General features: G+C 29.9%; 1 protein-coding gene and 1 long non-coding RNA gene across 3 annotated transcripts; both read right to left on the bottom strand.

The window, feature by feature from the left end:
- Positions 1 to 11,406: 11,406 nt before the first annotated feature.
- LOC140920962 (uncharacterized) lies at positions 11,407 to 12,773 on the bottom strand. Its single transcript, XR_012163738.1, has 2 exons — positions 12,456 to 12,773; positions 11,407 to 12,376 (listed from the first exon to the last, which is right to left on the bottom strand). It is a non-coding gene; the product is annotated as an uncharacterized lncRNA (long non-coding RNA).
- Positions 12,774 to 13,992: 1,219 nt separating this feature from the next.
- On the bottom strand, positions 13,993 to 18,568 carry LOC101508260 (uncharacterized). Of its 2 annotated transcripts, none has more exons than XM_004506382.4 (6): positions 18,434 to 18,568; positions 17,881 to 17,967; positions 16,383 to 16,528; positions 15,527 to 15,721; positions 15,296 to 15,355; positions 13,993 to 14,505 (listed from the first exon to the last, which is right to left on the bottom strand). In XM_004506382.4, the coding sequence occupies exons 2-6, from the start codon at positions 17,960 to 17,962 to the stop codon at positions 14,341 to 14,343; spliced, it is 648 nt and encodes a 215-aa protein (XP_004506439.1). In that variant the 5' UTR covers positions 17,963 to 17,967; positions 18,434 to 18,568; the 3' UTR covers positions 13,993 to 14,340. The 2 variants fall into 2 exon arrangements, with proteins under 2 accessions (XP_004506439.1, XP_004506440.1); XM_004506383.4 differs by having other exon boundaries at positions 18,303 to 18,444.
- Between the last annotated feature and the right edge of the window lie 5,416 nt (positions 18,569 to 23,984).

Raw genomic sequence — 23,984 nt, 5'->3', positions numbered from 1 at the left:
CTTGGAACCTAGTGCACATAAAAATATTGAACATAATATTTAGACGATTCACAGTTAAGTATAATAATGAACCTGTGATACCTTAGTATTTTGTAATTTCAATTTCCTTACCATTTTCATCCTTGTCAAAATGGCAATTAGTTCCTATCAAAGAGCTAATGCTCTTTGCGTCTTGAATTTTAAATGTCCTTAATAATTCCAAACAATCCTTGGTTTGACGTATAAAAGTTCCATTATCGGCTTGCTTGATTCGCAATTCGATAAAGTGCTGACATTTAAATATCGCTTGCATAATCTCAAAAAACTCCCAACACATGCTTTCATTATTTGATAAAAAATTTATATCACCTATATATAGTAGCAAACTCTAAATCATGGGTGAGATAATTTTTAGGGAATCATGAGATAGACTTTTAAAACTCTTTTCCAATCAATCTCAAGAGCGGAAAATTCCATTACCAAGATCGCTTAGAACTACAAGAATCACTATGAGTTTATGTGTTTACCTCTTGAAGAGTCGAGAAGACAAATGACCAACATCGAACATATCTTTTGAAGTGTGCTTTAACTTTGATCACCAACACATAAATTACTGGCATCACTACATAGTCCACTCGAGCACAAAATAAAACGTGGTGTTAGTCATTCTGTGAGGGTAGCAGCAATTATATGACTTATATATAGCAGCAAGCACCAAATCATGGGTGGGATAATTGTTGGAGAATCATGAGATAAAATTTTAAAACTATTTTTAATCAATCTCAAGAGTGGAAAATCCCCTTGCCAAGATCACTTAGAACTACAAGAATCACTATGAGTTTATGTGTTTACATCTTGAAGCGTCGAGGAGACAAATGACCTGTTGAGACAAAATCTTAATTTAAAGTTTTGATGAAAACAAACAAAAAGTTAATTAAGAAAGTTAATTATGATTCTAAAATGTTATGTTAATTTAACATGTGCTTTTGAGTGAATTTAATTAAGAACAGAATCAAGCAAAACAAAGAAAACAACAACAAGAACATTAAAACAGAGAAAAATCTCCAGCTTCAAAGGTGTTCATCACAGCATGTTAATCAAACTTTTTCTACCTCTTTAACAAAGATTCTGCCCTGGAAATTTATTCATATAGAATCAGCACATGGCAAGGAACAAATAGGATTCATCCAAGCTCAAAAAGGTTATCTGATCTCTAAAATAAAAGGACTCAAAGTCAGACAAAAATCAAGACAGTTTGTAACTCTAAAAATCAAACTGTCAAGAAAGTTTGATCAACCTTGATATATGATAAGACATTGCAAAAGACATCCAGAATGATTATATTAGGAACTCCAGATTGATTATTAAATCTCAAGAAAGTTCAATTTGACAGACCCAGATTGATAATCAATCTCCGTTTTCTGCATAACTTGAGCAGCTGAGCATTCTCTTATGCAATGGCTTATAATTCTTCTCCAAACTCCTCTGGCTACATTCAAAACTCAAGATCAAGACTGTACCATCCAAGATCAAGGGAGAAACGTCAAAGGCTTTTTAACTAGAAGACAAAACTGCTTTAATGCTAAACCAGAAAAGTCAAAAAAGAGGGAAAAGCAGTTTTTCAAAGCTGGATTATTTTTAATCTGATATATTGCCTTCAGTCAAACTTCAGAGCACTATCAACAGCTCTTTTGACCTTCATTAAAGGCCTCTAATGCCTATAAATAGAAGGCCAATATCCAGGATCAAACAAGAACTTCAAGTGCTATCAAAGTCTCATAAATCATTCACATTCACATACTTGAAATTCTCATTTTCACAAAAAGAAATCAGTTCTGATCAATTCTATCTCATTGTGATATTGCTATTGATTTCTTTGTTAAGAATCGAATCTCAAACAAGAGTTGAGATATCTTAGATTCTGTCAAAATCAATCTTATTGTGAAAACTCAAACTATAAGAGTTTCTTTATAGTTTGTTATTTTAAAAAGAGATCAAGTTTTAAAAAATCTTCTAAAAGAAGATATACTAACCATCAAGGATCCAAACAAATATGGGTACCAAAATCATTACTAACTTGTGATGTACGAACACCATCCAACAATCTATTTTAAAAAGAGATCAAGTTTTAAAAAATCTTCTAAAAGAAGATATACTAACCATCAAGGATCCAAACAAATATGGGTACCAAAATCATTACTAACTTGTGATGTAGGAATACCATCCAACAATCAAGAGAGAACATTGATACATGGACAAGGCATGCTCAAGACACATGAATGGAAAAGTATGATGCCTCCTCTCATTACAAAAATTTGGAGTTCCTTTAACCTTTGGAAACATTAAAACAAAGGAGATGAAAAAGAAGAATATTCTGGACAGCAGCAACAAAGTTCTTTCTAGGAAACCGAGACTAATAATCAGTCTCTGTTTCATTCTTCTCATAAAAGCTGGAGAACGATAAAGGCAAAATCTAAGAGAATGATCAATTTAAGCAAAAAGGTTCATTCTGGAAGCAGTACCAGAATATTCTGCAGAACAGAGAAACATTATCCAGAAAAGCAAAACATTCTCCAGAAAAGCAGAACATTCTGCAGAAGAGCAGAACTTTCTGCAGAAAAGCAGAACATTATGTAGAAAATCAGAACATTCTCCAAAACGCTCTTGACAGTTTATATGCAACATTCAATCAAGTCTAATGTTTTCTATTAAGATGATATGGTTGAAAAAACATCAACAACTTCTAAATGAGTTTGAACCATTTAGTTTTCGGCACTCCTACACATATCTCATTATTGACATTTCCTCCAAAAACATCTCATGATCAAATTATTGGAAGAACTAAATTGGAATGATATGGTGCCAAAGTTGCTTCTATTGGAGTCTTGATGAAAGTCAGCCATCAGATCAAAGGAATAGTAACAAGTTTGAATGGTGGTCCTTTAGAAGAAGCACATATTCAAAATTTCCTCTAGTCTAATTCAAATGCTTCTTTGGATCTTATCAAGGTATATTCTGATCATGATTACTATTTAATTCATTCATGTAACTCAAATCATTTTCTACAAATTCTTCTTTTTATGTCCTTAAATTCATTTTTTATGTGAACAAATCTCTTTGACTGTTTTTTATAAATACAAACTTTTTTAGCATAAAAATGTTTTGTAAAGAGAGATTTATACTTGACATGATATCACATTCATTTTGCTTCCCTTGCGCTCATTATCATGGTCAAATTAAAATATTGTATGTTGTAAAAGAAGGTAAAATAGCAAAGAGACATCTTGCTTGTGTTTTGGAATTTTGAAATTTTAAAGGATATCAATTTCAAAATATTAAGGGGGAGTTTTTTAGAAAATGTTACTTTTCTTAAAACTGAAAATCTACTCATTGTTTTCTATGTGTAGTATACATTTCCTTTGTATTCCCCAATCTTTTTGTGTTGACAAAGGGGGAGAATTATTTTAGATTTTATGTTGGTTTAAAAATCTGAAGCATATTCTAAGGGGGAGTTTTTACGCTCTCTTTGATTAAAATTAGAATCAGAATTAAAATCGAAATTAACATGTTTGTCATCATCAAAAAGGGGGATATTGTTGAGACAAAATCTCAATTTAATGTTTTGATGAAAACAAACAAAAACTTAATTAAGAAAGTAAATTATGAATCTAAAATGTTATGTTAATTTAACATGTGCTTTTGAGTGAATTTAATTAAGAACAGAATCAAGCAAAACAAAGAAAACAGCAACAAGAACATTAAAACAGAGAAAGATCTCCAGCTTCAAAAGTGTTCATCACAACATGTTAATCAAACTTTTTCTACCTCTTTAACAAAGAGTCTGCCCTGGAAATTTATTCATATAGAATCAGCACATGGCAAGGAACAAATAGGATTCATCCAAGCTCAAAAATGTTATCTGATCTCTAAAATAAAAGGACTCAAAGTCAGACAAAAATCAAGACAGTTTGTAGCTCTAAAAATCAAACTGTCAAGAAAGTTTGATCAACCTTGATATATGATAAGACATTGCAAAAGAAATCCAGAATGATTAAAATATGAACTCCAGATTGATTATTAAATCTCAAGAAAGTTCAATTTGACAGACCCAGATTGATAATCAATCTTCGTTTTCTGCATAACTTGAGCAGCTAAGCATTCTCTTATGCAATGGCTTATAATTCTTCTCCAAACTCCTCTGGCTACATTCAAGACTCGAGATCAAGACTGTACCATCCAAGATCAAGGGAGAAACGTCAAAGGCTTTTTAACTAGAAGACAAAACTGCTTTAATGCTAAACCAGAAAAGTCAAAAAAGAGGGAAAAACAATTTTTCAAAGCTGGATTATTTTTAATTTGATATATTCCCTTCAGTCAAACTTCAGAGCACTATCAACAGCTCTTTTGACCTTCATTAAAGGCCTCTAATGCCTATAAATAGAAGGCCAATATCCAGGATCAAACAAGAACTTCAAGTGCTATCAAAGTCTCATAAATCATTCACATTCACATACTTGAAATTCTCATTTTCACAAAAAGCAATCAGTTCTGATCAATTCTATCTCACTGTGATATTGCTACTGATTTCTTTGTTAAGAATCGAATCTCAAACAAGAGTTGAGATATCTTAGATTCTGTCAAAATCAATCTTATTGTAAAAACTCAAACTATAAGAGTTTCTTTATAGTTTGTTTAGATTGCATTGAATCCTATCAAAGTTAGATAGGTGTTGTTGTTGCTTTCTGGGTGGAAAGTAATAGAGATTAAAACAGATCAAGGTTGATCTAAGCTAAGTGTTGTAAAACCAAGAAGGTTCTTTGTTTTAAACACTTAGTGGAAAATCTCACGGTTGTGAGGACTGGACGTAACCCGAGTTGGGTAAACCAGGATATATCGTTGTGTGGTATTTCTTCCATTATCTATTTACTTTCAGTTTGATTGATTATCAAGTTAATTACATAAACTGAATTATTGATTTTAACTAACCAAGAACGTTCTCAGTTTTCTGGTTGAAACCAAGAACATTCTCCGTTTTCTGCTTTCACAACCAAAATCAATCTTGAGTTATTTTCTTATGTTTTTAACAGAAATTTCTAAAAATATGCATTTACAATTCAAACCACCCTTTCTTGTAAATTGAAATTGCTACTTCATGACCAACACCAAACATCTCTCATGAAGCGTGCTTTCACTTTGATCACCAACACGGAAATTACTAGCGTCACTACATAGTCCACTCAAGCACAAAATAGAATGTCGTGCTATCCATTCTGTGATGATAGTGGCAATTAGGATTACTTAGGGAGTATGCTCTTCTTCTATTTATAGAAAATGAGTCACTAAAACTCTAAGACTCATATTTGGGCCCAACCAAAAATAAGACCTAAATGTTTATATTTTAACTCTTTTATTTAAACTATTAATTAAATTAAATCATATTTAATTCAAGTAATTGACAACACTAATTTAATTAATCAAATCATATTAAATTAAATAAATTATAAATATGTTAATGTATTAAATCATATTTATTAATATCTAATTAAATCAAATCTTATTTAGTTTCATCTTTCGTTCAGCTGTTAGTACCCAAAGATTCCGCTGTTAGTACTATATAGGTGTAACCCTTATAGGTTCTCACTAAAAATATAATAATATTAAATATTATATATAGTTTATAAAATATTATCAACAATGATTGGAATCTAAGAATGGATCATTGTTATCCAAATCATAAGAAAATTGGTACTACGATTTACACCTTACCGCAATCACTATTTATTGTGCAGTAATTGTCCCTTCATTCAAATGTCTAATTGAACGCAAGTCACAATGTGTGCCATCCTTGCAATGTTCAATTCTTTATTTTTTGATCACCGAGTTGACACGTAAAAAAAATAGACACAATATCACATATTGGTCCACTCTAGCATGACCATGCACTTCCATGGTCTCACTCTATCGATATGTCCAATACATAACTCTTGTTATGTAGGTTAAACAAATTCTATCTACATCACTCACACCTCTTCACATGGTTTATTGCAGACCTAATAACTTTTGGAACCAAGTTGGTTTTATACTTGTAGTTTTGATGTTAACAAAAGTATTTTATGAGAACAATATCTTTGATTTCACATAGTATGAAAGAAGTTTTGTGTTTTTGAAGACAATCTAAAATAAGATTTGATTCAGATTTATAATTGAAGAAAATATTTGACCAAGTTGAAAAGAAGATATGAATTATTTACAAGAAGATATAAATTATTTACAAGAAGATTTTATCAAAATTTATCTACAAGAAGATATGAATTATTTACAAGAAGATATGAACTATTTACAAGAAGATATGATCAAGAATTGTTTAAAGAAGAAACACTCACAAGAAAATACATTTATTATTTGCAAAGACACGATTCAAATTTTTACAAAGGACAAAATGCGGAATTTACAAACTCAGTCTAAACAAGATACAAATATAATCATTTTAGAAGAACTGCTCATATTGGATTCAAAAATAAAGAACTGACTAAAGAACATATTATTAAAAGCATATTGTTTCAGAATTATTTTTGAATAAGATCATTGTTGACCAAGCTAGGAATGGAGATACAACTCATAATTAAACAAGGACTAAATTGAAGCTCTAATTTTATCTATTAATAGATACTCAAGGCTGAAAAGAAGATTATCGTAAAATCAAAAAGAGTAGAAGAACTCAAGCTCAAATTTTCAAATTCATCTTAGAGTTCAAAGAGATAAAAACTTATTTGAATAAGAAATATTTTCTAAGTGTTCTTCTTAAAGTGTGATAGTCATTGTTATAATAAACTTGTTAGAAGCAACTACTCAAATTCCAAACTTTGTATTCAAACTCGATAACTATGTTTGTGTGCTTTCAAAGATTTAGGGTTATCACATTGTGTAGAGAAGATTTGCCTGGTAGAGTCAAAGTGTGTGTGTTCCTCAAAATTCTAGGGTTGTCAGGCTGTTTGAAGACTAGCTTGGAGGGTCAGATGCTTTGTAATTCTAGTTGTTGAGTTAGTGGATTAAATCCTTTTGAGTGAAGGGACTGGATATAGCCAAGTTAGTGGTGAACTTGAATAAGTTACTTGTGTCACTTTATTCTTGCACTCCTTACTTTTGTTATTGCTTCTACTCCAAGTAAATCATCAAGTCTGAACCAATTTAATTAAATAACGAAAAAGTTATCAACTTGTCAAACACAATTCAACCCACTTCTCATGTTTGCACCTTCAATAACTACCTTTATGATTGTATTGTTACAGAAAACATTTGATGACCTTAAAGCCTACAATTCTTCATGTAGAGATTGTAGCGACTTCAAGCCAAAGAACTACTCACTATAGTCACATGAGAATCGCTAGTGACATTTACACAACAATTATATAGCATTCTCATGGTAGGTAAATCCAGTATAAATATTACCCCTAATATTTATACCAATGTGATGACTCGATATCTCATATCCATGACCCGTGAAATGTGATCATCAGTCTACTCACATAATAGTCTTGATATATTATTGTCGTTCTAATTAACAATAATACTTTGACTATGAATATTTTAACAATAACGTTCTTAATGTTAAATAAGGTCTCATGATCAAGTCACACTTGATGTTTAATTGAACGCATTATCTATTCTAAGGACTTTATTATATTATACGATTAATAATAAAATAAATGATGTCTCCTTGTACATGTATCCAAAATTAAATCCATGATACGAATGATAATCTATGTAAAATAGACTAGCGTTAAGGCTTACACCATCAACAATTCATTTTGTGCTTTATCAACTCTCGGGAATCATAGGCCACCGCCCTCTTCTGTTGCATAAGAATACACATTGTCCTTTGGTGGGACGCATCACAGTAAACTTCATACGATTCCTTGGATTTTAGCAAAACTAATATATGTGGGGTTGTAAACTTTTCTTTCAACAAATGGAAATTCTCTTCACATTTATTGGTCCATGGTAATAATTGGTCTTTCCGTGTAAGTTGTGTCGCTGACGCATAATCCTAACAAATATTTTGATAAACTTTATGTAATACCCATACCAAGTTAGCTTGAAAAACTATGACCCTTGTTTTGATGATCACAACATTATTTTGTGGGAACAATTTAAAGTATTAATGTTTTGTTAAATGTGGTGTTCCTAGATTATATTTATTTTGAAATGACTTTACTTTGCATCCGCTAATGTTTGAATTAAGTTAAAGGAACATCAAGACTCTTCTATGATGTTTGTATGCTTAGTATGACGAATGCACTCAGAAACGCACCTATGGTAATTCTGTTAATGCAAGCAATGCTTTGTCTAGTCTGGCTCTAATGACTACATCGAGCATCTGATCGTCTACCTCTGATAAGAGTGACAAGCACGTGTTTGTCTACCTCAGATAAAATATCAAGCATCTGATCATCTGACTTTGTTTAAAAGTAAATGCTCCGATCAAAAGTCAATGCTATGAAGAAGACAAATTTTTTAGCATCCTTTGCTCAACACTCTGAATGTGCTATTTGTCTAAAGGTCTACATGAAATACTCTGATCATGATATCTTCTACTCTCTCAGTCTCCATATTAAGATACGCATAATCAAGGACAATGACTATTTCTAGATATGATTTAATGATGAATCAATGTATGAAGATTTGCTACGAAACATCATGATACATGTTGATTTCTTGAAATCAGGACAATTGTCGAAAACCCTAAAGTTTCTCTATAGAAGGACAAGAAACCCTCTTTGATAGACACAACAACAACACATTACAATAAACACAATACAACCATCTCTAGAATCTTGCTATCTATCCTTTGTTTTGTCTAAATGCTGAGAAATAATTTTTGATAATACAATTTGTAAACATCCTCTTGTGAGAGTATTCATAAAACCCTTAAATTTTCTCTTTTGTAACTTAGCCAAGTAGTGACTGCATTCCTCAACAACTTGACTATATTAAGCCAAAAGGTTGAGAAAACTTGAACATAGAAAATTTAACTAGCAGATGCTTAGTGGAAGTGTGATTAAATTGGTGAATTAACGGATTCAATCATTCAGTTTGAAAGGACTAGACGTAGCTATCGTGTTGATGGTGAACCAAGATATTTTTTTTGTGTTGTTTTGTATTTCTATTTTATCTGCTTTATTTTTATCACTTAGTTTTAATATTTCTAATTTTTTTTTTTTATAAAATAAAACACAATTCTAACTTTTTTCTTGTAATTCTTGTTCTACAATTGATATCAGAGCTCAGCCTCAAAGTTGAGCACTTAACCGTGTTTGAGAAATTTTTTGTATTATCACGACTAACTTTGGCGATGAAGTTACAAGTGGAAACGTTAATCGACCTCCTTGATTAGGTGGAGAAAGATTTGAGTACTTGAAAAACCAGCTCAGAAGTTTCTACATCTCACATGATCCTGAACTCTAAGACATAGTCAAAGATGGCTATAAGGCTCCAAAAGATGTTGTTGGTGTTAAAATATCCAAATAGGATCTCAACACTAAAAAAAAGAAACAATACAAGATGCATCATAGAGCCATAACTTTCATGATGAATGTTATCACTTTCAAAGAGTTCAAAAAATGTAGTAACAAAGAAACAACAAAGAGTATCTTTGATGCTCTGGTTCTCAACTATGAAAGAAAAAAAAGCAGGTATAGGAAGCTAAGGAAAATCAACTTGTCAGTAAGTATGAACTCTTCTAGATGGAAGAAGATGAAGACATTGAGAGAATATTTTCTAGATTCCAAACTCTGGTATCTAGATTGACGATTCTCCAAAAGAGTTACACTACCTCTGACCATGACAAAAAGATCCTCAAAATGGAGAAGAAAAATAACATTAATTTAAGAGGCTAAAGATCTAAAGTGATATTCAAGTTGGATTCAACATGGCCAAGAATTTAGTCAGGAGAACAAATGTAAATTTTGGCCTATTTATTTTACTTTTAGAACTCTTCGATCTAACTATTCTCCAAAGTTGCGATGATATTTTGATATGTATTACTAATTTGATTGTTAATGAATTAACTTAGTTTCATTTTTGTCAAAAATAAATTATTTTATCATATAATATATTTTATACTTATCTCATCATAACATGATTGAATGTTGTGTTAAAAACCCTTACAACAAATACACTTTATCATATAAACACTTTATCATATAAGTAGTATAAAAGATTATCGAATCTACATGAATTAATTAACAACTACTAAAATATTTAAGATTATTTCTTATTTAGACCAACAATAATTGTTGAGTTGTTTATAGTAACAAAATAAGAAAATTGCAAATAAATAAGAACAATAAAAATTCAAAGATGTAAATCAATAAAGAGAAGTCTATGTCACAACTGGGGTGGGAATAGGCTAGCCCCGTCCGTTAGGGGCATATGGTCTGACCTACTTATGATCTGGCCTGACCTGTTTAATAAAATGGCTAGACTCAAGCTATTTTTAAAGCCTATTTATTTAAATAGGTCAGATTCAGACTTATAAAAAACATATTAGGTCTGACAGACCAACCTATATATATTTTATTATTTATTTAATATTATTTATTATTATTATTATTATTATTTATTAATAATATTATTTTCTATTTTAAAGCCTATCAATTAGGATATCACTCAGTAGTCTTTCATATTCAGTATTCGTTCCATATTCTCCCCGTTCTTTTCTTCTCCCGTTCTTTTCAAGTTCAATCGTTCATATTATTATTTAATTATTATTCTATATAAGATTTCAATATTTACTACTTCAAAATCTTATATTATGTAATAATTGGTGCGGTTGTTTCAGGAAAAAAATCTATTCTTTGAAACCAAAAAATTTATCGTAAGTCAGACTGAGGCCTTTCAAAGCATGGTCTAGCCTATTTTCACCCTTAGTCACAACTTGGCTTACAACTTTGATTATCTCCTTTTCTAGTTCTATTCAAATTCCTTTATTTTGATTCAAGCTTTAGTCATTTTACTAAAACTATTAACTCGTTTAATCATTTGTGATTAATATTTTTTTTCTTTTAAAATTAACTATCTATTTGATCATTCAATAATTTACGGTCTCAATTAGATTCTATAAGTCAATCAATTAATTGAAATATAATTGCTAATAATTAATTGATTAAAAGCATACAAAGTGCTCAATTAGATTCTATAAGTCAATCAATTAATTGAAATATAATTGCTAATAATTAATTGATTAAAAGCATACAAAGTGCTCAATTAGATTCTATAAGTCAATCAATTAATTGAAATATAATTGCTAATAATTAATTGATTAAAAGCATACAAAGTGCTCAATCATAACATGTATGTACAACAATAAAAAAATTTAATTGAGTAATAAAAATAATAAAACTAAAACTTAAATAGATATCTAACACATAGCTAAAGAATATCTCCATTATTATATAAAAATCAAATAAAAAATATGGTATTAATCGAAATTTAAAAATAGGATGAAAATCTATTAAAAAAAATTATTCTAAAATTTGAGATACTTTAAATCAATTTTAGAAGCACCCAAAATATCTTTTTTGCTTCTAATCCTAATGTGTAGGGGTGGGCGGTTGCTTCTCCTCGTGTATACGGCGGCTCCTATTTCAAAACTTTCTATGATAATGTGCTGCTCCCTCTGTTCTCTACAAAAATAAGAAATTATCATGAATTAGTACTAATTAAAACTGTAGAATAAGATAAAATAAACAATATTTTTAAAATAATATAAATAATGAGTTTATTATTAAATATATATTATATTTAAATAATAAAATTATTATTATGAATTAAAAGTATATAGTTATTCTAATATAGTTATAATATTTTTAAATTTTATAAATTAAAAAAAAAATTACTAAAAAAAAGTAAATAAGTAAGGAAATAATTTTTTATTTACAAAAAATATTAAATTTTCAAATTAAAAAAAAAACTGAGTAACTAAATGCAATCCGGCTCTCGTTCATTTCTTACCTTCAATTTTCTGTCAAGTTTATTTTTGAGATGTGTGACATGTGGCAATTCAAATTTTAATAGTTGAGATTTAAAAACTAAAATAAGAAATTTAATTAATTAAATAAAAAGGGAACTCATCAAAACATAACCTTTACATATCTTTCCTCGTGTCGTTTCTCTGTCTCTTCGTCACGCCGTCGCCACTCCACTACAACACTCTCAATTCTACCAACAAAGCTACAGATCTTTGTACTAGTAGTCTCTTCTCTTTTGTTCTTACAAGTTGTTGTTGATTTTATCCTATTTTAATTTCAATTATTGATGGAGCTGGCAAGGTGGAACATTTTAGGCCAAGTTAAGCTGATTACCAAGGCGGTTGCTGATAGACTAGCCAATATTGCTCCTAAAATTAACAATGATTAATAATGAGAATTAAAACGGCTTATTCATGGAAGACAAATTGAGGAGAGCATCACTATTACCTTAAGGGCTATTAATATGTTAGCTTGGACTTCCATTTCATTCCATCAATAATGGTGTTGCTTACTATTGGTGAGCTAATTGAAACTATGATATCTATCAAAGTTGCCAATTCTAGGTACTAGAGGCATTTGTGGTTTGAGTGTGACTTCATGTTGGTCATTCAAGCTTTGAACAACTCTAGTACTGTGGCTTGACATCTCCAAACCAGATGGTCCAACTGCCTTGAAATCATTTGAGGGTTTAGATTCAAAGTCTTTTATGTTTGTAGGAAAGGAAATACTTGTGCTGATTAGTTTTCTTTGTTTGCTCTGCATCTTTTTTTCTTTCACCAAAGTTTTATTCTTTTAGATTTTTCTAATAAATTTTTAATGAGACATATTCTTATTTATTCTAGTTTTTAGTCTAGTTCCCCAAGTTGTAATCTTTTTCATATTTTATTAAGAATGTGGTTGGGTATTATAAAAATTTGAAAAGTACTATATCCTTATTTCACAAATGAAAAGATGACTTTTCTGCATCTAAATGAATGATCAGTTGAGCTTACTACTAAAATGTATCTCCAAACTAAATAGTCCAACAGCCTTGAAATCATCTGAGGGTTTAGATTCAAAGTTTTTTGTGTTTATAGAAAATGAAATGCTTCTGCTGATTAGGATTTTTTTTTGTTTGCTCTGCATTCTGTTTTCTTTCACCGAAATTTTATACCTTGGAATATTTTAATAAATTTTTTATGAAGCATGTGCTTGTTTATCTTAGGTTTTAGCCTAATTCTCCCAAGTTGTAATCTCCTTGTCTTTCTTTTTTAGTTTTAATATTACCTTTTCTTGAGAGGTTGCGAATGATTGTGAGGGGATTGGATGCTAACATAGTTTGAATAGTTTTCTCTCTTGTGATGTATTTACACCTCTTGAGGCTTTTATGAAGAAAAAAACAAATAGATTTTTTATTTAATAGATATTATAAAATCACGAAACTACCATTTTGATGAAATCATATATTTTTTTTAAATTAATTATAGTTTTTTGTTAATTTAATTTCAAATTGTAATTTAATTGATAAAATCTCTCTATCACCGACACCTCTAATCGAATGCGTGTTCAGAAGTTCGACACATGTCGATGTCAAATACCAACCTGACACCGACATTTTAATTACATTCAATTAATTTATTTTTTTAAATTAGTATCGATATCAACGTGTCACTGTCAATTTCATATATAGTATCTGTATTTTATAAAATAAAATATATAATATAAAAATTATACAACAAGAAGTCCAATCCAGTATAAGAAATTACATTTTGGAACAGGTTACAATAATATGTGAAATATTAAGTCGGAGATAAATATTTGACAATAGATTGATTGATCCGAATTTATTAAACACTAAGAAGAATGCAAAGAGAAAAAAAAAACATTAAATGAGTTCAGCTAGAAATCAGAGAACTAATGCAATGGACTTTATTTACACATCTGAAGAAAAAAAATATATTAGTATTAAAGTAACCAATTTCAAATGGACAAAATTCCAAGTATATCTCAGCAAACATAATTCAACTAAACCATTAATTTAAGGATATAAACAAAAATACATGTTTGCCCCACATGAGCAAGAACATTCTCTTTGCATACATGTGAGGCAAAAAAACAGTTTCTATAGAGCATTTGGAAATTCATAATTTCACAAAGAAACATTTTCCCCGCTTTCACAATGGAAAAATACATATAATATCAATTTGGCATTCCAGAATTACAAACTTTGACAATCAATGACAGTTGATCTTTTTCAGCAAGGACATTTTTAGGTACAATCAAATGGATTTTTTTAATGTACATATAGTAGCAGTACAACTAAAGCCTTGAGCACTATGTTGTTTTCCCATGATTAAGAGTCAGAAAGCATTGGTATTTCTTCCATGATTGTAGCTTCCTGGCTAATAACAATGGAAGCAGGGCAGGCATGTAATGTGGTGCATATATCTGCTGTCTTTAGGAATTTCTCTGCATTGATTAGAATCAAAGGTCCATACTCGAAAACGATCTTCTTGCACTGTAAACAATTAGAAGATTATGCAAAATTATGGATAAAGATGAATATATTATGAAAATTATGTTGTTTTGCATCTTCCAAGTATGTAACTGTAAAGATTCCTGTTGTATTGTGGTCTATTTTTCTATCTAGTATAGAGAAGTAGGGGCTCATGTGGCATGAGTGTTGTCGATGGTGGAACAAGGCGGAAGGCCAAAATTTTGGCACGTAGCCATTGCGGCCTATAGCTCTGCCATGGCGGCCATTCCTTCACAAATTGGCTATGACGGTTGTCAATACATCCATCACACCATTATGCATGGCGGAGCCATGGCCGCTAAACAACAATGTGTGGCACAAAAGAGGTTTTTCTAACTTATTATATAAATACTTGTGCAAATATTATGAAGAGTTTATAAAATTAATTTAGATATCTATTATTCGTTTCTAGCTTATTTTCATAAGCTACTCAGGATAGTTTACAGATTACAGAAACAATTAAGAGACAGTTTATGTGGAATTTATCCACATTTCCTCTTTGATTACAAAATTAACTTATATATAAACTCTTATACAATGAACACTTAATGAATATATGCTTGATTAATCTGTTTACCTAAATGACCCCTAATCTATTTAAGCCTTTTTTATCCCAACTACATTACATTATACCCCTCTATTGTAACACCAAAAAAAAAAAACCTTTCTATCCAGTTTCAACAATGCAGATTCATTTTATGTAACCAAAGGATCTCATGCAAAATGGTATTTAAGAGAGAAAAAGAAACTGGAATTTCTCATCATTTTTTACCTCCTTTGCATACTTCTCCAAAGATTTGCATGCCTTCAGTAGTTTCTCCATTATCTCTAGCTGTCATTTTATAAAACTCTTAGTTTTGTACTCAAAAATATGTGAACAAACAAATCAGAAAACCATTTGTTGTAAAGGTACATCATGCATGGAACTTGAAAATGTAGAAAAATTCACCTTTATCTTGGAAGGATAAGATAAACTTTCACATCAGGAAATAAAATCACTAACCTTAGTGTCAGGATCGTTCAACTCAACCAATAATGCTGCAACAGCGTCTTTGCAAAGGCCACAGCTATTTCCTTGAACTTGTGAAGAAGCCTTTGCAGACTCACAAAGGTTGAACTTCTCGCAGAGTTCTCCAGGCTTAATTAGAGCTATTTTTGAGAAGAAAAGTGGAGCATAATAATCCACCAACTCAATGCACTGTACAGTGTACAATACAGAATAAACATAAATGAGTTAAAATAGGTCCTGATAATTATTTCTTCACAAGTCTACCCTATAATTCCTTAAAAGTGCTGATAATTGTTCCACTAGTATGGCTTTAATTGCTTATCACTAATTTTTACAAGTTCTACTGATGGAAGTGTTTAATTCAATTCAACAAAAACTAGGCGGGACTGTTTACCATGGATATTTCCTGTTTCAATTTCCACTTATAAAATGAACACTAGAAAAGGTATTATGAAAGTTTTTGAAAAAGCATTTTAGAAATAGATTGAATATTTTTAAAAATTATGAAAAATGATAAAAATATATTTTTCAATGTTTCCAGAAATACATTCTCTCTAGTTTGTTTTCATCTTTTGTCTATAATTATTAAAAACAAAAATTCACAACTATATGTGATTCCAGCCACCAACATACAAAGTAAAAATTGAAATTAAAAATTGAAAATGTTTTTAGAAAGTAAACGGACCTAAGCTATTTATTTTAGTTATGACTTATGAGAAATAAAAAGTGAGCTGAGATGTGTTGGTAAAATGTTAAACAGCAAAGCAAGACACTCAAGTCAATTTTCTGCAATAACTGAGAACAACTAATATAACATCCAAGCAAAACAGAATCCAGAAAAGGAGCCAACCTGCTTCTTGAAAGACAGAAGCTGATAGCAAGTATTGTGAAGGCCATCAATGATTTCTGCCTGAGTGTTGTTATCTTTTATATAATTAAGTGCCTTAGTAGTATATTCCTCACAAAGTGAACACACATCTGATGTTATGTTTAATTCTGCACATGAAAGATGTGTCAACAGGACAAAATAATGATGATACATTTGTGTTTGAGAATTCTAATTGTGTAACTGTCGTCAATCACAGATCTAGAAAACGGTGGTTTGTTCAAATTTCACTATCCTACAATGCTATTATAGCTGCTATTTTACAACACTTTGTACTAAATCATGAATCACACAACAATTAATAGTGTTTGTTCAAATTCCACTTCACTATAGCCACTATTTAAAAAAACGGAATTGTGTTTAGTAATATTTCTTTGTAAGTCTAAAATTTACACATGATATTTAGTCAAGCCGCGTTTTTAATTTAAGTGGTCTAATAAAAACTGAGGTACAGCTGCTGCATTTTTTATAAAATGGTACCTAAGTACTTCAGAAATGTGCTTAAATTTGAAATTTATTTATCCCTATTTCTATATTATAGGGTAGCATTTTATCAAAAGGAAAGGGAAAATTACAAATTTAGCACTCCTTTGTCAAGCCTAATTGATGAAATGAAATGCCATGTTAGGATTGGTCTTCTTTTCCCATCAAAGGAGCAATTGATCATATGAACCACCAGAAATCAATCTAAGAAATTCAATCAACTAAGCTTGATCATTAAACTTCTTTTACATTATACAATCAGAAACAGAATCCAGATACTATACTGGGGAGACAGGCGACGCTTACAAAATATGGTAAAACTTATGAACAGGTATCACTGACAAAATCAGTTTCTATTAACAAACATTTTTTCATTGGTGTGAAGGACGAGAACTGCTAGATATATCAGGTTAAAAATGGACTTCTGGACTTTAGAATGCTTCATCTGAAAAGGTTTATATTAACTTTTAACTTTCCCCATCATGCATCAAGCCAATACGAGGTTAATTTGGACAAATTAAATACAGGTTTTGAGAGCCTTAGCACAATGGTAAGGTTGTTCCCTTTTAACCTGGAGGTCTGCATGTTCAAATCCTAGACAGAGCCTCTACACTCGGCCCCCAACCTTACCTAGTTGGAGCTTTGTGTGTTGGGTCGCCCTATATACTAGCCTTAGCACAACAGTAAGGTTGTTTCCTTGTAACCTGAAGGTCACAAGGTCAAATCCTAGACACAACTTCTCTGTTTGGTTCCCCAATCTCACCTGGTGGGAGCCTCGTGCACTGAGCTGCCATATATTCTAGTTTTGAATGCCATCATTTTTTGTTCTTGTTTTCCATTGATGCTAGAAGTTACCTATTAAATATTAATCCTTATACTTTGCAACTTCTACGGTTAACTAATGAATAAATAAAAGAGGGAGTGAATATTACAAAAAATAAAAAGAAGAACAACAGTATTAGCCAACATTGTTAATTACCAGGGTTTGCTAGCTCTCTTGCATCACAAGCCCAAGCAGAAACCAACACAATCATAAATAAAAGCCCTATTTTGCCCTCCATAGTCTCTGTAACAACCATTCAAATCAAAGAACACAGTATTAATAACTTCCCTTAGAGAAAAGCTAAAAACCACCAAAAATAAATTTCAGCCCTATTCCAAATACATGAACTGCTCCCTAAATAATGAAATTCGAACTGAAATGAACACATAAATTCAATATCGAAATATAATTTTTTGGACACGATAGAATTATAACTAAAATATGTAATAAAGTTTCGTGCCATAGGATCAATATGTGGACAGAAACTTAACTTAATGCAATAATACCAATTAATAAAACATGAGAAATTCATGAATGTAGCTAAAAAGGAAAATAAATTCCTGAATGAATGAAATTACATGATTATGATGAGAGAGATAAATATATAGGTCAAATAAAGAGAAAATGGTGTGAATTATAATGAAGGGAAACGATGAAAGTATATATTGTAACAATTAATGAATCGCCAAAAGATGGAGGAGAATAATGCCTTTTGGTGAGGAGGTAGGGCAATGTGTTGGAAATCTGCGTCTGGTGCAACTAATGAATGGGTTGGAGAAGAAGAAAATGGAAACGGTGGCAATGGAATAAATTACCCAAATTATATTTTGAAATTGAATAGTTGTACTTGACAATTTAATCCATAATCTAAAATTTAATTTATATAAAGAGTAAGTATAAATGATTTTTATTATAACGTTAGATCAATAAAAAAATTTGATTTTTATTAAAATTATCTCTAAAGTCGTACCTAAAATGTGTTAACAGTGTAATTTTTTTTTATATTATAGTGTATAGTAATTAAACTTTTAAAATAAAAATACTATATTTATCTTATTTTTTATTTTCATAGACCACTGTTTTAAAAAAAAATTCTGATGGGATAATATTTAAATTAGAAAATAATAAAAAATAAAAAATAACAAGTCACATGTATCAAACAACACTTCAATTTTTTTAATTAAAATAAATAATATTCGTTGATTCAAATTATAGTACATCGATGAAATACAAATTTAAATTTACTAAAAATATAAATGATAAATTTACGAATAAATTAAAAGCATCCAAGTTAATACCGTAAAATAGCAAGATGTCTACAAATATGATGATAGTGTTTGGAATATTTATGCATATGAATTTGCAATATTAACGACATCAAAATCATTGAATAAAATTTGTAATCAATCAAAATTATTCTGTTAATTTGAACCAAAACGAATATCGTACAAAAATAAAATAAAATAAAAAAACACTGCACCAAAATAGAAAAATAAGAATGTGTCCTTACAACGAAATAAGTGCCGTCACTTATTTAAATAAATAAAAGGAAAAACGATTTGGAAGGGTGATGGTAAACCAAAAAGTGGTCTTGATCTCTCTCTTATAGAAAAAGAAGAAGAGAACATAAGATTTAAGGTTTGAAGAGTACACTTCAAATTTATTTATCAAGATAATTGTTATGCATATTTAGATCCATTAAAAAAAACTCAAATAAATTAAGAGCTAAATTAAGTTTTTGATCCCTTAATTTTTTTCAAATCTTCCCAAACCTATTCACTTATCCTATACTTTGTTTGACCTTAAAAAATCTGGAAAAAAAGAAAACACCTATCACTCTCCAACTTTAACTTCTTCTTCTTCTCTTTACCTACACCAATGTTACTACCACTGCAACAAAACAAAAACAAAAAACAGATCTAATATCAGCATTAGAGAAAATGGATCTTAGAATAAAAGCATAAAAAAGCTCAAAAATGAAAACACTAGAAAAGTAGAGGACAAATTATAAAAAATAAAATCAATGTTAATGATTTTTCTAAGTTTACTTCTGATTTGTTGAATGATTTTCTTAGTTTTTTTTTTCTCTATCTTCTTCTTTTCTTCTTTATTATAAATTTATTTCTTATATTTGACTATGTTCTGAGTTTTAAAGAAAAAGATGAATTTGGGAGAAGAAAATTTGAGTTTTGTCTACTTAAGATATATTTTCTTTTAATTTCTTTTTGAGTTTGGATGTGAGATTGGGTGTTTACAATGATATTGTTGGGAGAGGAAGATTTGAGTTTTGTATAGTTAAGGTCTATTTTATTGGAAGATTTGAGTTTTGTATAGTTAAGGTCTATTTTATTTTTCAGTTTTTTTCTTTTGTTTGGATATGAGAAGTGAGGTTTACAAGATGTTTAAGCTCCTGCTAAATATTTTGGAGGTTTTGTTTCAATTTTAAAAAATAGATCTCTAATAAAAATAAAATACAATTTTAATAATTAAAAAAATGAGTAAAATAATATTTTTAGTTTCTATAAAATTTTAAAATTATATTTTTAGTCCTTATAATTTTTATTTTTTTTTTATTACTTCTAGTCCTTATTTTTAATTTTTTTTTGTAAAATTTGATACTGTAATCCCTAAAAAAAGACCCTATAAAATTAAAACTTGGATTAAAAGTGAAAAACAATTAGAGATTAAAAGCAAAATATTATAATTTTGTAGGAGCTAAAAATATATTTAATCAACAACGAAAATTCATCATTTTATTATATTATAAAAAATATTTGACACCCTTCGTTGGTGAGGTCCTATGCAGTGGACTAGATGCACAAAGCCATCACCGGCCTTAAGGATGTTCATCAAGAAAAGTTGTTGGAGTGTGTATAAGAGGGAAATGTTCTTGGGTGACTAAGATATCCTAGGCATCAAACCAAAGTATTATATAACCATGGTTTAATAGTTTTTTAGTAAAATTGATGGAAATGACTAAAGTGACTAGTAAAAACATATTTAAGAGACCAAAATGAAACAAAAATTAATTTTGAGACGAAAATGAAATTTGGAAAATAATAATGGGGTAAAAGAATAATTTAGTCTAAATTAAAGAATATATTTTCACTATTCTAAAACAAATAAAAATATATAGAATTAGAATTCTAAAAAAAAGAAGATCATATAGAAATTTAGTAGATATACTAAATTATAGATACCAATAAAAACTGGAGTAATTCAAACTCCTTATTGTATCTAGTAAATTGTTAAATTATATTTTTTTTTGGAGGTTCTAATTTTACAAGTTTTCATTTGCTTTAATTTAATGAAAATATATTCTTTAAATTATTTGAGTTTCTTTTTTTTTTTTTCAAATGGATCCGAATTGTTATAACAATTATAGTGATAAAAAAATTGAAATGTTAGCTTGATATAAGTGACACTACGCGAAAAATAGGATTTTACAACGCTTTTTTTAAGCAATTTACAACGTTTTTTCAAAAAAAAAAAAGCGCTCTGGAATCGAGCGCTGTAAAAGATACAACAACGCTTTTTTAAAACCAAAAAGCGCTATAAAACATGTAGATATATTGTGCGCTTGATATGCACATTTTACAGCGCTTTTTCAAAAAAACGCTGTAAAATGCGCACACATTATATGCATTATTATGCACCTTTTACAACGCTTATTGAAAAGAGCGTTGTAAAATATGCAATATAATGCATATATTGGGTGCACATTTTACAGCGCATTTTCAAATAAGCGCTGTAAAATGTGCACCCAATATATGTATTATAGTGCACATCTTACAGCGCTTTTTCAAAAAAGCGCTGTAAAATGTGCGATTTTTTTTTTAAATACGTTGTAAATAAAATTTTTGAAAAGCGTTTTTTAGTTTTTTATGGCATTTTTTTAGAAAGTGCTGTCTTTTAATTGTTTTTCCAAAATTATTTTCATCCAAAATCAGTTCACACAACAACAAAACATATTCAAATACATATTCAAAATCAGTTCACACAATCAGTACACAAAAACAGAACTATATAACTTTACTTTATATATTAATTTATAACAGAACATTCAGATACATATATATAACTTAATTAACTACATATATAATGGACATATATTGTACAACAACACATATTCATATACATGTTCATATATTGTGTCCTATTCATATACATATAACTAACAGAATACAAGAATATAACTAGCTACCATATAATATTCAGATCCCTTGCAGCGTGCTATTTCCCAGAAAATCAAATAATGTTCATTTCAAGCACATACTGACACCAGTCTTCCTTTAATTCCATTAGATCTTCCTCAGAGTATGTTGGACTGGAATTGTCAAAGTACTGTCCAATATAAAAATTGAACATATTAAGTTAGAATCAAATATATAGATAATTTATATATTAAAATCATATAATGAAAATACCGTACCGTTTCTGGGATAATAGTTTTATTCCTGTCAACAATCTCCTTCATGAATCGCAATACATAGTACCCACAGTCAATGTTGTTAGTTTGACGAGGGCACTATAAAATAAAACATATAAGTCAATAAAATATTTGTGCAATATTGATCGTAAAGGCATATATTTGTAAATGAAAATTTAAAGGCATATATTTCAAACCTTTATTGGAATCTATGTGATGTTATTAGACTTTTGATTCGACATTGTAGCACCTCTTTGAGCTCGGAAAACTTGTAAAGCACTATTGAATAAAGAAATGTGATTATTATAACATAAACACACACATTATATATATATATATATATATATATATATATATATATATGTAAGAAATAAATGAATATTACTTACGTGTCGAATATAGTCTTTATATCGGAGTGATTGTTGTAATTGTCATGCAAGGGATCCAAATAGTATATAACTTCAGAGGTCGCATTGATTGCAAATAGCACCCAATGTGCCCTACAACAACAAAAATTTGGTTAAGCAATTTTGTTTACACAACTAATAAATTAAGATCTCATAAATTAAAAAAGATATAAATAAATAATATATAATTACGTACCCTGAATTATATGGTGCAAAGAACAATTTATCCTTCTCTATATTTCCTAATAACATATCTACAATGTAATTCTTTACATTTACTGGATCGAGTTTACACATCGACAGCTTATGTGGAGAAAAGAATGAGTATCTATTTGACAATTTGCGCGTGCACACAACCTTCTCATACAAAAACCTTCAATGAAAATTTCAAACTAGATTAATTACAAATAAATTTAATTAATTACCAATAAATGCAATTAAAAGTATTTTTTACCTCATGTACAAGCTGATGACAGTAGCACTCAGCTCCTTATGGTTGAGAAGTTCGTATATGTGCTCCTTTTCGAGAAATTCTTCATACTCATCTCCGAATATAGCTTTATTCATGGTTATGATGCGCGAATCATCGTTGCTGCCCATATTCCTTTTTTATTTGGATGTCAAGACACGCCCCGTATTTAGCAAGGCATGTCTGACTTATTTTAGGAGCAGCATCGACTGAATGTCCCTGATCCAGTTTTCTAGCTGCAACTTTGGCAGCTTTATTACCCTCCAGCTTTTGTAGTTTGCAAGCTCTAATACCCTCCAATTTTTGAGGTTTGTCGGCTTTATTTTGCTGTGCGGGTGGTTTATTTGATTGAATCTGAAAAAATGAGGTTAAATGTTAGTTTATTGAATCTGAAAAAATGACAATCCTTAGGGAATAAATGTGACAAACCTTTTCGGGCGATATAATTGATTCGTTTATGGGAATCATTTTATCATTCCCTTTAGGCTTTTTCAGCATATAAATATAAATGTGAAATTAAAGTTAGGAGCGGAAAAAAATCAGCAATTAAATATACATATCAATTAAACATACATTTCAATTAATTAAATATACCTTATCAAGGACAACAAGATGTGTGGGCCATGCCACGTAACTACCAATTGCTTCGCCCAAAAACTTCATATCTCCATCGTTGTCCGATATCGGCAACGGTGCAGTTGGTTCCAAAGCAATAATTGGTGATACTTTGACATGGCCCGTAGGGATCAGTGTATTGTGCAATACTTCTCCCGAAGTATTGTACAATTTTCCCTTTCCGACCTTCCGATGAGTAGGGGAGGATAAGTACATGACGCATGGAGTGACACCCTAATTCAATGGTTAAAACATAAGTATGGTTAATATATAAGTATATTTAATACATAAGTAATTACATAAGTAAGTAATTAATTACCTCAGGAAGACTTTTGAGACC

Source organism: Cicer arietinum, chromosome 6, assembly GCF_000331145.2.
Source record: "Cicer arietinum cultivar CDC Frontier isolate Library 1 chromosome 6, Cicar.CDCFrontier_v2.0, whole genome shotgun sequence".
Classification (NCBI taxonomy): domain Eukaryota; kingdom Viridiplantae; phylum Streptophyta; class Magnoliopsida; order Fabales; family Fabaceae; genus Cicer; species Cicer arietinum.
The sequence above is the reverse complement of the archived record's forward strand: the minus strand, read 5'-3'. Positions and strand labels throughout refer to the sequence as shown.